Source organism: Podarcis liolepis, assembly GCF_965112155.1.
Source record: "Podarcis liolepis genome assembly, chromosome: 14".
NCBI classification, from domain to species: Eukaryota; Metazoa; Chordata; class Lepidosauria; order Squamata; family Lacertidae; genus Podarcis; species Podarcis liolepis.
Genome location: NC_139569.1, coordinates 25335252 through 25351291, shown reverse-complemented (window position 1 = coordinate 25351291; position 16040 = coordinate 25335252). Strand labels below are relative to the sequence as shown.

Sequence of the window (16040 nt, the reverse complement as noted above, 5' to 3'; positions counted from 1 at the left end):
ACAGCTGATGTGGCTTCCACTGTTTCTGATTGAGTGCAGGAAGCTCCTGCAGCCAATTGGAAGTCGTGCCTTGGTTTTTGAATGTTTTGGGAAGTCAAACGGACTTCCAGAACGGATTCTGTTTGAGAACCAAGGCACGACTGTATAAAATATTGAAAAGCAAATTAAAAGCCCCCCATTTAAAAGTCCTGTAATTGCACAGGGATGAGCCAGTTGAGTTATCTTAAGAACATCAGAAGAGTCTGGCTGCTGAACAGGCCAAAGGGGGACCATCCTGCATCCTACTCTCACAGCAGCCAATGAGAAGCCACAAGGAGGACATGAGTGCAACAGCAACTGGTATTCAGGGCCATGCTTCCTGACACTGGAGGTCCTTGCAAAGCTTTTAGTTATGGAGCCATAGCTCAATGGTGGAACCCTGTTGGATCAAACCAAAGGTCCAACATCCCGTTCTCACATTGGCCAACCAGATGTCCCAATGGGCATGAGTGCCGCAGCAGTGCTCTTTCCTTGCATGTGATTCCCGGCCACTGGTATTCGGACATACTGCCTCCATTGCTATCATTGATGTCACAGGCACTGCCCAATATGTGGCTGTGCGAGAGTTGACCAAAAGCAGAATATAGCACTGATGGTGCTTGGGAGGTATAGAGAGGAGCTTATTTCACCAGCAGCCTCCAAATGCAGCCCTTGTGTTGCATGATCAAGAAATCAGCTGGGCCTCTTTGCAACTCAGGCATGTTAAGGGTGTACAACTCCCTGCAAGATGCTGCAGTATTGGTGGTCTCTTATTTTAAAGATACTTCAGAGAGTTGCCAGTGCTCCACTCCCTGCTGCCCATCCCTCCTGCTGGCTTCCGGTGTGCTCTGCTGCCCAGCAATCCACCTGGTGCCTCATGACGGGCCGGGTTGCCTTTGCAACAGCATCAAGGCCCAAGATCTGCAAACAACAGTAATTGAAAGGGACTTTATTATAGCCTTTATCTTGCTGGTATTGACACATTGGAAAAGGAAGGCAGGTGTGTATTTTTAGAAGTGCTGTTTGTGTGTTTGGTGGGGCTGGGATGTGAGTGTGGGTGTGTGTAGACTGAGAAAGTGGGTTCAGTCTTCTGAACTAAGGAAAGGGTGCTTTCCCTGTAACGGTCGCTGAATCAGAAAAGGGCTGGGCATTGGCAGAGGCAGCTGCACCACTTAGCTAAATCAGGGAGGGTTGTGCTAGGCTCCCTGCCTCAAATCTTGGAGGACTGCTGCTAGTCAGGGTTGACAATACTGGATGAGCCAAGGGTCTGGAAGTATAAGTCTGTGTTCCTATGTAATGGGGGGGGGCAGGACCTCTGGCTCACAGGCCATCTTGGGCTGACACAGTCTAATTTGACCCATGAGGGCCCTTTAGTAAAACCACAACTAGCTGTCCGTCAACTGACACCCCCTTAATGGGCAGTGTGGTGGGGTTCAGTTCTGCATTGGCTGCACCCACCACCAGTTCCCCACAGGAAACTGGTTCGTGCAATCAAAGCAGCTGATGAGAGGGTGGTTAAATCCTGCTCAAACCCCTGCAGAGAGCAAGGTTGAAGTCTCCACTCATCAGCAGAGAATTCAGTCCTGCTGGGTGAAGCTAAGACAAGCCTGCAGGATCAGGCCAGTGGCCCATCTAGTCCTGCATCCTGTTGCCGTGGGGCCAACCAGATACCCGTCAGAAGCCCACAAACTGGACATGAGTGCAAGTTCACTCTGCCAACCTTGGTCTGCCCTGTGGGTTAAACTTGATGTCACTGTAATATCAGATGATTGACAGGCAGGCGTTCCCACGCAATGGCGTAGCGTGGGTTGTCAGCACCCGGGGCAAGGCAAGTAATTTGCGCCCCCTAACCCGTGGATTTGCGCCCCCTAACCCTAACCCCCAGATGTTGCGCCCGGTGCGGCCGGGCCCCCCTGCACCCCCCACGCTACGCCACTGTTCCCACCCATATTTCAAAGTTGGCCTGCAGGGTTGGGGAAGATAAGAGCTGGTCCACTGGGCCAAAAAGGTTCCCCACCCCTGCTGTGTATGGAAAGCTTAGTGAGGTGGTCAAGATAGAGGTTGCTATCTCTAGCACCCCTAAGAATCAGCCCTGTGACTCTTGCCAGAGAGGAAGAGCTGCCTTCTCAGCAGGGACAAAGGAGAAAAGAGTTGTAGCTCAGGGGCTGGGCACCTGCAATGAACACAGAGCATGCCCAGTTCAGTCCCCAGCAGTGCCAAGTGGGGCTGAGCAAGGCTGCAGCTGGAAACCCTAAAGAACTGCTGCTGCCAGCCAGTGAAGACCTTTTCCATCTTAAGGGCCACATTCCTGCTTGAGCGGCCTCCTGAGGGCCGTGATGGGTGTGGGCTGACCACAGTGGCTGCTCTCTGTGTGTACATCTTTGTTCTCAGGCCTGTTGCTGCTGAGCAGTAAGCTCTTTGAGGTTCAGGAGCAGGAAATAGATACCTGCCACGCAAGGTCTATGAGAGGGAAGGTGTCCTTATGCAGAACAGACTGCAGATCACAAATGATTAAGATTTGAGTAGTTTCATAGCGCAGCTGTAAGTGATAAGAAGCGGGGGCCTTGCCAGTTTCTTTTCTGGCTCTGCCCCATAGTAGATTATTCCCAGGTACCAGTTTGGCTTTATTCATAGAACCAAAGGATTGTAGAGTTGGAAGAGACCCCAAGGATCAGCCAGTCCAACCCCCTGCAAAGCAGAAATCACAATGTTTTACACATTCCATTTTAAGTGGAGCTGACATTCTCCAGGAGTGGCCAGCATCCCTGCACACCCCCTTGGGCAGAGACTGGTTCAGTTCCAGCCCTGCCCAGTCTATCTGCAAGGAATGTGCCCAGCTCAGCAGAAGTTGCCTTTGCCACAACTGTTTGTTCTGGTTTCTTCACCCTGATAGCCACTTTCTAGGATGGCGGCCCTTATCAGCCCTGATGTGGGAAGCGTGCAGGACCTCTGCTTCTGACGGCGGCAAAGGTGACCTCAGGACTTCCGATAGGACACACCATAGCCAGCCCTTGATTGCAGTCTTGACTGGTTTCTTCACTTTTGGGGGGGAGGGGGTGTACTGTAGTCTGGCTGTGCGAGGGGGGAATCTAAAGCCTCCATCTCCAGCAAGGTAGCTTGACTTCTCCCTAAGACAGCAGCCCTTGTCAAGCGATCAGTTCAGACCCCACAGCATGGGCAAGCAGTGCTCCCTCCCCTGGCAGCCTGCTGGTTGGGGAGGAAGAGAAAGAGTTCACCACTCCCTTCAGACTCTGATTCTGCCCGCCACTGCATGTGGGTGGCATGGGAGAGAACAACAGATTTACCCTCAAGGGAATATAGCCTTCTAACAATATAGGGTACCTTTAAAGCATATTCCTGCATTGCAGGGGGTTGGACTAGATGACCCTGAGGGTCCCTTGCAACTCTACAATTCAACACACATTTAAAGTACATTACTTCTCCCAAAGAATCTAGCAGATACAGTTTGCTAAGGGTGCTGTAAATGGTAGCTCTGTGAGGCAGAAACTGCAGATACAGTGGTACCTCAGGTTACATACGCTTCAGGTTACAGACTCCGCTAACTCAGAAATAGTGCTTCAGGTTAAGAACTTTGCTTCAGGATGAGAACAGAAATCGTGCTCCGCTGGTGCGGCAGCAGCAGGAGGCCCCATTAGCTAAAGTGGTGCTTCAGGTTAAGAACAGTTTCAGGTTAAGTACGGACCTCTGGAACGAATTAAGTGCTTAACCTGAGGTACCACTGTACCAAGATTTTACACTGAATATGCTTTAAATATATAGCATGGACCTGCCTTAAGACCACAGAAGCATCCCATCCCATGTCATTGGAGGTTTTTAAGCAGAGGTTGGATAGCTGTCTATCAGGGATTCCTTAGCTGGATTCCTGCATTGTAGGGGATTGGACTAGATGACCCTGGGGCTGCCTCCCAACTCTGCAATTCTATGATTTTTTGGCTGCCATCCATTTTTGGGTTGCCACTGCTGCCTGCAAGCTCCACCTGCCACTGCAGCCTCTTGTGGAACTAATTTCCTTGGACACCAGCATGGGGGACAGGTAAGGGAGAGGGGGAGAGAGCATGCGGAACGAGTCAGGTGGCTACAACTGGGCACAGCTGAGGGCCTTGTTCCAGGACCCATCCTTAGTGACTGCTCACTGATGGGCATCGGCTCTTCCACTGCTGCAGTGAAAGGCTGGATCGTAGAATTGTAGAGCTGGAAGGGACCCCAGGGGTCATCTAGCCCAACCGCCTGCAAATCAGGATTCACGTTTTACACTTTTCATTTTAATTGGGAGCTGAGCTTCTCCAACGTTCCTTCAGCCACCCTTGGGCAGTTCAGTTCCAGCCTGGTCCAGTCTTTCTGCAAAGAGTGTGCCCAGCTTGGCACAAGTCGCGTTTGCACATTTCACAACTGTTTATTCTGGTTTCTTCACCCTGATAGCCACCTTCAAGGATAGCGGCCCTTATCGGCCCCGATATAGCAAGCATGCAGCAAGAGGTCTGCTTCTGGTGGAGACAAAGGTGCTCTCAGCCCTACTGATGGGACACGCCAGGGCCAGCCCTCCAATCCGGCCGTTTATCACTTGCACAGTCCAGGAAATGTTCAGTTGAGAACACAGAGAGATTAAGGGGGGGGGGACACACAGAGAGATTTGTGAGCTGTTGAAAGATTGCATTGAGCAACTGAGAGAGCCTTCGGGCACACTGCTGGCAGCTTTAGGCTTTTAAGAGAGCTCCTTGGTTAACTGGGCAGCTGGAAAGAAGCCCTTGATATTGCCCGAGTTTGGGTTACCCAGCTGGTCAGTCCACCCAGCAGCTGGCTAAGAGCCCCTCCAGCCCTGCATTTGCAAAGCTGGTTTTGTGGGACCCGGCTGGATTGGGGGGGGGGGTTAAAGCCTCAAGCAGCTTTGATCCTGGCCACCTTAAGGATGGTCTTTTTCCAATGGCGGGCCTTGCAGTGGCCCAACAGCAGAGGCCATTAAATAAGGCGGAACATAAGAGTTTGCTGCATTGCAGGGTATTTGGTAGAGCCCCATGATAAGTTTGCTGGGCCTTGGCTCTGTACTGTTTCAGGCACTGGGTCCAAACTGGGCTCTTTTCAGGAAGCACAGGCTCAAACCAGTTCACCGCCATGTGCAGCTGTTTGACATGGGAGGGAGGACCTGGCACAAAGAACCCGGGGGGGGGGCACTCATCCTTTCCCTCCTTACTTGGCAGCAAGGAGAGCAGCAGCAGGCATCAAGGAGGCAAAAGCCCTCCTGCCTACGCTGAGATTTGTATCCCAAGGCCACCCTTTGAAAAGCAGAGCCCTGGAGGATGGAAGCTGCCTCCACATGACCTTCAGTGCCATGGCAACAGCTCTGGAGGTCAGGCTGACACAGGCATCTCTTGTTGCAAAAGCTCTTTGCAAGGCCATTTTAAACACAAAGTAAGAGGAAACAGAGTCCCCTTGTGGACTCTCCTTCGCTAGAGGGATTTGGATTAGATGACCTCTGAGGTCCCTCCCAAATTCTAGAATTCTATGTGTGGAATCACTTACAGGCAGCTGGGCTGGGCTAGTCTGGGTGGCTAGTTGAGCAGCCCATTTATTCAGCAGTTCAAGATTTCACCAAGGAGAGGTGCAGCTAGCACTACCCCCCCCCCCACCAAAGCAGTGGGTGGTGACGCCAGCGGGACACTCCCATCTACCCCACTCTGTTTCCAGAAGATTTGTTGGAGGAAAATTACCACTTCAAAGCACTTGACCTACTTGAGAGGATTTTAATTAGTGGACAGCAAAGTATAAACAAGGCGGACAGTGGCGCAATGGTTAACAGCAGCTCCTCCAGGCTTCTGTGTTTGGAGAGGCCATGGCTAGTTAATGGGTGGCAAAGCTGTACGTGCCGTAGAACAGATGAAAAGAAGAAGCACACCCACCCGCCTGCCTGCCAGTATGCTGGCCCTGTATCCAACATTCGGGAAGCAGCTGGGTGGGAACCAGGGATACGCACAGCCACCAAACCAATGGACTGGGGGTTTGACCTGGAAAGAAGCAAAGGATCGGCAGAGCGTATATGGCAGGGGTGGGAGTCATTTGCATCCCCAGATGGAAGCTGGTTCCTTCATGTTTTCCAGCAGTGTCTACCTTAAAGGGAAGGACACAACCTTCTCTTGCAGATGACCCAGCCATGGGGAAGCTGTGGCCTGTCAGCTGATGCTGGACTCCCATCAGGCAGCTTGGTCAGGCAAGATGGGAGTTGGGAGTCTAGCAGCTTCCGAAGAACCACAGGAGCCCTGCCCCTGCCCTATGCCCTTCCAGACATACTACCCCCAATCATAACCCTGCGCAGGGACCCCCACCCCTGTGCAAAATCCACAAGGCCACCCACCTCCTGCCTGCACTCAAGCCCTATGCTCTGAAACAACCTCTACAAAGCCATCGCCTGCAGGGGGAAACGAGTCAAAGCAGCTGCTTGCCGAGGGCATGTGTTCAAGAGTGGATTGCTATGGTTAAGTGCCAGGTCACCTCCTCAGCGCCACCCTTTTCTCTGAGTCACATATCTCTTGCTGCCTGAAAAATATGCAGCTGATAAAGGGACAGTCTGGACAGTCTGATCTGGGTCACAGTGCATGTCCCACATCTACGATGGCCTTCACAACGGTCGTATGAAGTGGAGATGGAGGCTTGCTGGGAAGCCTTCAAGGGCCAAATAGATGAGCACTTTCTCATCTTGTCCAGGCAGGGAGCAGAGCCTTCCCCACTGGAGGGTGGCAGGCAGGGAGGGAGGCTACATACACACCTGCCTGGAGGAGAGGGTGCTGAGGGGCCTCTGGTCACGTTGGCCTCTAATAAGGAATGTGCTGGGTGGGGGGAGATGACAGCAGAAGCACACAGACCCCCCCCCCCCCGCTTGTAGGCTGGCCATCCGTCCTCCCGCTCAGGAGGTTTGTCTCTGCCCATTTCACGTTCCAATGCACCCTGGATCTAGGGATAAATAAATAACATGTGAGTCTCTCACAAGCGAAGGAGTAGACAGTGGGGTTAGTCCAGGCTGGTCAGTGGCAGGGCTAGGGTGGTCAGCGGGAAAAGGCCTCCCATATGGGACAGAACAGTCCAGATCGTGGGCAAGGGTGTGAGGCGGAGGAATGAAGGGGATGCCCAAGAAGGGAAGATGGTGTTACACAAGGCAGCTTCTGGCAGAGTTTGCCAGTCAGGCTTGGAGCCAGCTGCTTGCAGGACTCTCACAAGCCACGCCAGTCACGCCAAGGCTCCTTCCCACTCTTCCTCCTGCAGAGGGCCACGGGAGGGCCAGGTGGAGACGGCTAGACCTGGGTGAGGGGCAGGAACTTCTGGTAGTAGCTCTTGGTGACGTCAATCATCAGCTCCTGTGTGCACTCGGGAAGTTCTCCAGAGAAGAGCCCTGGGGGTGAAGTGGAGTGTGAGCAGCCAGCCTGGCAATAAGGAACATCCTTTGCTGTGCAGTCACTGTCCCACTTTGAGTAAGGCACACACAGCTTTATAGGGCAGGCCTCCCCCCACCCCTTTTCCCCCATTTACCTGGGCAGCCTGCAAAGACGGTAAAAGGTGGGACCACTGTTTCTGGAGGCAAGACTGTGTTGTCAAGGATCTTGCAGCAGTCTTTGAGGACACACCGGCGACCCTAAAAAGGATGTGCCACAAGTCAGTTTGGAATTGGAACAGGCCCCAGGTTCCCACCCTTCCACCTGCCACTCATGCCCTGGACTTCCAGGCTTAAAGGGCCAGCAGGCAGCCCAATGCTCAACTGCATCCAAGTGGGTGGTTTTGTTCTTAACTGGCAATCTAACTGCAGCACTACAGGACTTTACTTCTGAGTACTGCAGACGCTCCTTCATTGGAGGTTTTTAAACAGAGTTTGGATGGCTATCAAGGATTCTTTAGCTGTGATTCCTGTGTTGAAGGGGGTTGGACTAGGTGGCCCACAAGACTCCCTTGCAACTCTACAATTCTGTGTGTGGTTTGCAGCACTAATCTTGGGTAGGGAATCAGCCTCTGTGAAAAGATGGGCCCCCTTTGGCCTGATTCAGCAGGCCAGTCTTATGTTTTTCTGTACCACACTCTAGTTCAAGGGTGGGGAAACCATGCCTCCAAATCCATCAGTTCCAGCCAATGCAGCAGATGGTCAAGGCTAATGGGAACTACAGTATAGTCCAACTCCATCTGCAGGGACACAGCTCCCCCACTCCAGCTGAAGTTCCCATAGAACCTGCTTGAGCAGGTGAGCAAAACGTAGTGATTAACACCGGATCTTTTACTGTTCTGGCAAATGTGTGTTTTCGCTTCAGACGCCTCTGGGCTGCAGTTCCTGGGCATGAGAGGAGCCGAGTTGCTCAGGTCAGGTGCCAAAGGCAGGTTCTGGGACAGTTAAGCGGGAGTCACGTCCCACACACTGCAGTCCCCGGACAGCCAGAAGCTCTGTTCTCTCAGCAAATAAAAACCTAACAATGTTTGCTCAGGTGGGGACGTGGGAGAGATTCAGAGAGCTCTCGGGTTACCTCGTTCTGAAGTTTGTTGTTTGGTTTGGCTGCCAGAGAGGGGAATCATTCCCACCAGGAAGACTCCGTTGGGAGATCAGGACGTGCCCTCTCTTTAAAGAGACACAGAGAGTCCGCCCCACTTTTCAGGGAGATTGGAAGATTCATGACGGATAAAACTAAGTCGTTCTCCAAATGGCCCATGGTTAAACTTCCTCAAAACAGTGCATAGTTAAACTGTGGAACTCACTCGCACAGGAGGCAGTGATGGCCACCAACTTGGATGTCTTCCAAAGAGGACTGTACAAATTCATGGAGGGGCGGCCTATCAATGGCTACTAGCCAGGATGACTATGCTCTGCCTCCACAGTTGGGAGACACAAGAGAGGAGAGGGCTCTTGTGCTCAGGTCCTACTTAAGTGTTTCCCATAACAGGCATCTGGCTGGCCACTGTGATAACAGGATGCTGGACTAGATGGGCTTCCTTTGGCCTGATCCAGCAGGCTCTTCTTGTGTCCAGGAAACATGCTCCCTCCTCAGGTATCTCCACACATGCCAAACCACAGTGGTATCTTGTTCAGGTAAGCTATCCTGGCTGTCCTCTTCACATTTCCCAGCAACAGCAAGGCTGACAAACCAGGGGCTCTGAACTGGTGCCAACTCTGGGAACAAAGCGCTTATTCAGGGCAGCCCCCACGAGCAGCTGGCGCTTGAGCTCAGGCCACTTTGACAAAGAGGGCGCAGGCAGGAGAGATCCGATGCAATGCCCGTTGGCAAAAGAGCAGGGGAGCCAAGTGGCATTTAAAGTGCAAACACTGAGTCACGCAGGACTTTTTTTAATACTAGGGCTGGATGGTGAAAGACAAAGGAGAAGGTTGCTACAATTGGGGCTTAGATTGATACACTCTCCTGGGATCTCTCGACAGGCACTCGGGCAAGTTGTCAACAGGTCCCATGGGTACAGCTTCACAGCTATATCGCTGCAGGATGGCCACCAACTTGGATTATTATTATTATTATTATTATTATACGGTGGAGTACAGGATCAGGTTTAAGGTGCTGGTTTTAACCTTTAAAGCCCTATACGGCCTAGGACCCTCGTACCTACGGGACCGCCTCTCCTGGTATGTCCCATGGAGGACCTTACAGTCTTCAAACAAAAACATCTCGGAGGTCCCAGGCCACAGAGAGGTTAGGCTGACCTCGACCAGAGCCAGGGCTTTTTCGGCTCTGGCCCCGATCTGGTGGAATGCTCTGTCACAAGAGACTAGGGCCCTGCGGGAATTGACATCTTTCCACAGGGCCTGAAAGACAAAGCTGTTCCACCAGGCCTTTGGCCAAGGCACAGCCTGACCCCCTCCTTCGGTAATCCTCATAGAACTCTAGCCCAATGGTTGCCATTAATCTGATATGAACTGATTTTATAATGAACTGATTTTAGAATGTTGTATCATTTTACTGTTGTTAGCCGCTCTGAGCCCGGCTTCGGCTGGGGAGGGCGGGATATAAATATTTATTATTATTATTATTATTATTATTATTATTATTATTATTATTATTATTATTATTTATACACCCCCCATCTGGCTGGGCTTCCTCAGTTACTCTGGGTGGTTTCCAGAAAAATATAAATACAGTGGTACCTCGGGTTAAGTACTTAATTTGTTCCGGAGGTCCATTCTTAACCTGAAACTGTTCTTAACCTGAAGCATCACTTTAGTTAATGGGCCTCCCGCTGCTGCCGCGCTGCCAGAGCAAAATTTCTGTTCTCATCCTGAAGCAAAGTTCTTAACCCGAGATACTATTTCTGGGTTAGCGGAGTGTGTAACCTGAAGCGTATGTAACCTGAAGCGTATGTAACCCGAGGTACCACTGTAATAATAAAATGTCAGACATTAAAAACTTCCCTGAACAGGGCTGCCTTCAGATGTTTTCTAAAAGTTGTGCAATTCTTTATCTCCTTGACATCTGATGAGAGGGCTTTCCATAGGGAGGGTGCCACTGCCGAGAAGGCCCTTTAAAAGAGGGCTAGACAATATCATGGAGGAGAGGGTTCTCAGTGACTACCAGCCATGAGGGCTATGCTGTCCGGCCACACCTGGAAGCAGCAATGTTTCTGAATACCAGCTGGTGGAAACAACAGGAGGGGAGAGCTGCTCTTGCATTCTGCGTGCTGGTTTACCATAGGCAATTGCTCAGCCTCTGTGAGAACAGGATGCTGGATTAGATGGGCCACTGGACTGATCCAGCAGCAGACTCTTATGTTCTTACACTCAGCCATGGAAATTGTGTGTTATAAGCGTATGGGTGTATCTTTTATCGCTAACCACATTACACAGATATGATGCCTTTTTCTCTCAGACAAATTGTGTTTCTCTCACACACTGATGAATCATTGGATTGTACCCCATGTTAGCCTTATTCAGAGCAGACCCATTACCAGTCATGGACATTACAGTACTAACTTAGGTTCATTGATTTCAGTGGGTCTACCCTGAACAGGAGTTAGTTAGATACAGCCCCATGGCTGTTAATTGGGAATGGCTTCATTAAGTCTGTTCAGAAAGGGTTAGGTGCATAGAGAGGTTCTAACTGTCAGGGATGGAAGTTTTATGGATGTAGAATCTACTAGAATCTTCCTGAACTTTCACAACAGAACAAGCTTGCAGCTGCATTTATCTAGTCAAGGTCGTTGCCTCAGTGGGAGATACATACCCCAGCCTGCTGGGCATTTTATCTTTTGTCCTTCATCCTGCTCTTTACTTTTGTTTCCATATATATTGTGTGATTTTGCTTTTGTAACTGGATGCGTTTTGGAGCAAAGATTTTGCCTTACTGGGAATCTAGTAAGTTCCTGTATGAATTTAAGCCTCAGTAAAACTCATACTGAAGAATCCTGCTTCCTGTGTGTGTGCTTTTCTCTGATCTCTACAAGGAGTGGACTCTGCTGGGGTTTTTTACCCATATCCTGGGGTTGCCCAGGCATGAAGACAGGGGGTGACTGGATTTGGCCATCAGCCCTGTCACTGGCATGCTGCTCATCCTGTGCAGTGCAGAAACTATGCACACATATTCACTCAATAACTTTTTCATAAGAACATAGGATGCTGCCCTATACTGAATCAGGCCCTTGGTCCATCTAGCTCAGTATTGTCAACACTGACGGGAAGTAATGGTTCTCTATGGTTTCAGGCAGAGATCTCTCTCAGCCCTACTTGGAGATGCTACTGAGGATTGAACCTGGGACCTTCTGCATGCAATGCAGATGCTTTACCAACGAGCTATGGCCCTTTCCCAACGCTCAGTGGCAGAACATCTGCATTGCATACAGAAGTTGGGGCCTGCTTCTCAGTTCCGTCATGAAGTTGCGTCCACACCCCACAACACAAAAAGAACTGCACAGACCAAACTCCTGCTGCTGTCCCAGGTGGAGCTCTGCTAGGTGAGCAGCAGAAATCTCTTGACAGGCCTGCCAAGCCACAGCCCTTCCCATTGCCATGACCCCACCCTCCTGCCATTAGCTGTTGCAGACAAGAGGGGAACACAGCAGCTGGGACTGGAGTCTGGCAGCCACAGCAAGCAGCTGACCAGGAGCAGAAGGCCCCACTCCACAAGTTGAAATCTCTGGCATATGAATGGGTCTCAGCTTCCGCCTGCCTCCCCAGCCAAACACGGACATGGCCATTTGAATGGGTGCATGCGTGGATCTTGAACTGTGGTGTAATCTGCTTAGGCATCCAGGCTTACAAGAGCCTCAGGGTGAACTAGAGAGCCCGTGTGGTGTAGAGGTTGCTGTCAGACTAGGACCTAGGACCTGGAAGGGTTCAAATCCCCACTCAGCTAAATTCACTGGGGGTCCTTGGACCGGTGACTGCCTAACCTACCTCCGCGGTGTTGTTGTGAGGATAAAACAAGGTAGAGGAGAATGATGTAGTCCACCTTGAGCTCCTTGGAGGAAAGGCGGCATATAAATGCAGTAAATAAAGAAAACTTGATTCTGAGCCAAATAAATACCCTGGCTGGTTGCCCACAGGCACCTGGTTGGCCACTATGAGAACACGATGCTTGACTAGATGAGCCCCCTTTGACCTGGTCCAGCAGGCTCTTCTTAGGTCCTTTTGACCCCCGTGCAACTGCCTGAAATTAAGTGGGACTGTTATGCTACATAGACTTTGCAGGATGCCCAAGGGGAGCCACACTTACAATGACGCAGTTCTTGCCTATGTGGACATAGGAGCCGATCTGAGCCGCATTGACGACGCAGTCCTCCTCAATGAAAACGTGGTCACCGATGTGCAGAGGGAAAAATGCAACCCTGAAGAAGAAATATACATGTGTGTTGGGGGGCATATTTATAGCCAGCAACACCTACCCCACCAAAAATAAAATAAAATCTAATCACTGAAGCCCCAGAACAATAACAAATTTGGTGAGGATGACTTGCAAAGCTTGATCAAACAACATGCAGCATGCCCAGGAGCTACCAACGCCCAAGTGGGATTGGCAAGGAAGAACACAAAGATTTCCTGGATCCCCCCTCTGAATTCCTCACAGTTGGCAACCTCCAAGCAAAGCTCTTCCGCTCTGCCCGTCCTTAGGTTTTGGCTGCAGCCATGTCAAGAAGCAGATGTAAGGCAGTACACCAGCCTCCACAATGTCTAGGGATGCTGTCTTTTGGCTAGAGGTCTCCTTCCAGTTCCACTGAGACAGCAGTCACCCTCTCAGCCAAGTCTCCACTTCCAAGTATGTGGGATCCTTAATCCCCCCAGGCTCATCATCACCAGAAAAGGTCCCATGCACTCTTTGAACAATTATATTGAGTGAGGAAGTAGATTCAGCTGGTGGGACTGGTAATCTCCCCCACCAACCATGGGTCAAGTTTGACAGCTGGGAGGGGCCGCTCGTCTGTCAATGCCATGGCATCATGACTGAAATCAAACCATGTGGGTGAGCAAACACAGCACTATGCAAGCCCTGATGAGCAGCTGGTTGCTGGGGCTTTGCTGGAGCTATCCAACTATAGATATGTAGGCTAAAAAATGGTATACACTCTTCTCTTCTCAAATTCATGTATCTAAAAATGGAACAAAACAATGGAGCCAGGCAGCATGGGTCACCTTCACTAACCCCCACACTTTTGAAATTGGGATGTGTACGTGATGATTTCTCAATCATCTCCTATGGATAGTTGTCACTTCTGCCAAAGGCTATTCCAAGTGGGGTTGGGGGGAGATATCAAAAGGAATTGAGCAGTGGGATTATCAGTCTAGATGATTGTATGTTTATTAAGGAACCCAGCTCCTTGAACTCAAAACTCAGCACTACCCTGTTTCAAGGAAGCCCTCCCACCTTGTCCCAAGCAACTCCTACCCCTTGCTGAATTTCTTGAAAGGTGGACGGATGACACTTCGGCTTTTGACCACGCAGTGGCGCCCAACTCTCACATTGGCCAAGTCCCCTCGGATGATGCAGTCGTTCATGACAATTGTCTGAATGGGAAAGAAGAGAATTACTGCAGTTTTGGAGGTTTCTCAAAGCAGGACGGCATTCTGATGGGACCCTGAGAAACATGCAAATAAGATGGGATTCATGTAAATGTGAACAACACACTAAATGGTTCGTCTTCCTTGGTTGCTGTAAGAACCACTCCCAGATGCAGCCAGTGCCAAGATTATCTTTTATTTATTTTAGTATTTTTATACTGCATTAAAGAGTCTCCCTAGATGGTTCACAATTAAAAAAACACAGAAACAATTTAAAACATAAATTTAGGAAATGGCTTTGAAAATGATGAGAGCAGTAAAAGGAAGGAAGTAGAAGGAAGAAAGGTATTTTGCAGTTTGCTGTAGCCTGGTCGATGTAAATAAGCAATCAACACACTTGAAGGGGCCCACCTCAAGAGCCCCCTTGCCTCTTAGTACTCTCCAGGTTATCCCACTGCCCCCCCTCAGGGAGCAGTACCACTCACTTTGGGAATCACTGGCCTACCTGAACAAGAGGTCTTATTTTCCACCCTTTGAATCTATCAGTAGGCCATGAACTGTTCACTGCACTTACAATCCCTTCCTACCCTGTCCCATAGGCAGCCTCTGGAGTTCAAGGGCCTCTCACCTTGCCATTAAGCACGATGTTCTGGCTTCCACACAGCACAGATTGCCTGCTCACTTTGTTCCCAGATGCCTAAAGAGATAGAGAAAGGCAGAAATGATTAGCAAAAACAAAGCTCTTAGAGAAGGTACTTGGGGGAAAGCCCTGCGGTCTTTGCAATATGGGTGGGAGCACCAAACAGCCATAGTTATCTGTAACCCAATGGCCTCCAGATTAACTACCATAATGTTACATGTGGGGTGCATGCCTCTAAGTATTTCTCAAACTTCAAGGGTGAATGGGTGCGTTTCTTTTGATATAATTAAGTGCTGTTGTGCTATTATTTTATTATTTCACTGTGCATTCAAAAAAATTCTTAGCAGCTTTGCATGAACACATCAATAGCATATAAGTTCATAGGAAGCTGCCTTATACCCAGTCAGATTAATTGTCCCACCTCCCTCAGCACTGACTGGCAACAGCTCTCTATTTAGCCACCCCAAGGAAGCTGAGAATTGAACCTGGGGTTTTTGCATGTAAGGCAGGGACTGACCAATGAATTATAACAGCCCTCCTCCTGTTCATGGTAACTGGTTATTAACTGGGAAGAGCCAATGGAAACACACGTTGCCGGTACTGAAACTGCTTCACTAGGTGTTGGTTAGTTTCCAAATAGCCATTTCTATTACCTTTTCAGCAATCAGGTGCCCTCCTGATGCTTTGGAGTACAAAACACCCAGAGGGCACCAGGCCAGGGAAGTCTGCTTCAAAGCCTTTGCCAGCTTAGGAGCCAGGTACCTAGAGGGCCACCTTAGTCCATGTACAGTGATTATGGCATAGGACTCTTCGCCGCATGCCCCCACCCTCTGAAGCTAAGTGGGATTGGGGGTTCAGGCACTAGCCAAAGGCCCTTCCAGACCTCACCATCACAACACGCATTCTGCTGCTATTATATTATTTAGACACTTTCCATGCTGCTTTTCAGGCAAAAAAATGGAGGCAGCCTTCCAGATCGGCTTATATATCACTTTAAAAAAGGCGGCCCCGCCCGCAGCCTTAAAATAAAAAAAAGACAAGGCACGCGAGGAGAAAAGGCGGGGAGGGAGGAGGAAACGAACGAATTGTGGCCTCCGCTCTGCCTCCATACGTTTCATGCATTATTCTGAGGTGAGCGCCCTGGCATGGCTGTGCTTCTCCCACTCCCACGGGCCTGGTTCCCGGGTAAAGAGGACTAGCGCCTTGACTCGACACGCACCGTCTCGATGTACTCGGACTTGTTGTAGAGCATTTCGCTCAGCTCCATCGCGAAGCCCCCGCGTCACACCCAGAGCGGCTCCCCGGCTCTATTGTCCCCGCGGGGCTACCGTACAAACGTCCCACTTCCGCCCTCCAGCGAGCCGTAGACTTTGCAGCCTATCAGCACAGACCTTCCCGGAGGCCTCC

General features: G+C 50.4%; 1 protein-coding gene across 1 annotated transcript; it reads right to left on the bottom strand.

Annotated features, from left to right (window-relative positions):
* Positions 1–5757: 5757 nt before the first annotated feature.
* DCTN5 (dynactin subunit 5) lies at positions 5758–16010 on the bottom strand. Its single transcript, XM_083474038.1, has 6 exons — positions 15853–16010; positions 14622–14690; positions 13881–13999; positions 12714–12825; positions 7555–7657; positions 5758–7417 (listed from the first exon to the last, which is right to left on the bottom strand). Exons 1-6 carry the CDS (start codon positions 15898–15900, stop codon positions 7320–7322), a joined length of 549 nt encoding a protein of 182 aa, XP_083330164.1. The 5' UTR covers positions 15901–16010; the 3' UTR covers positions 5758–7319.
* Positions 16011–16040: the final 30 nt, after the last annotated feature.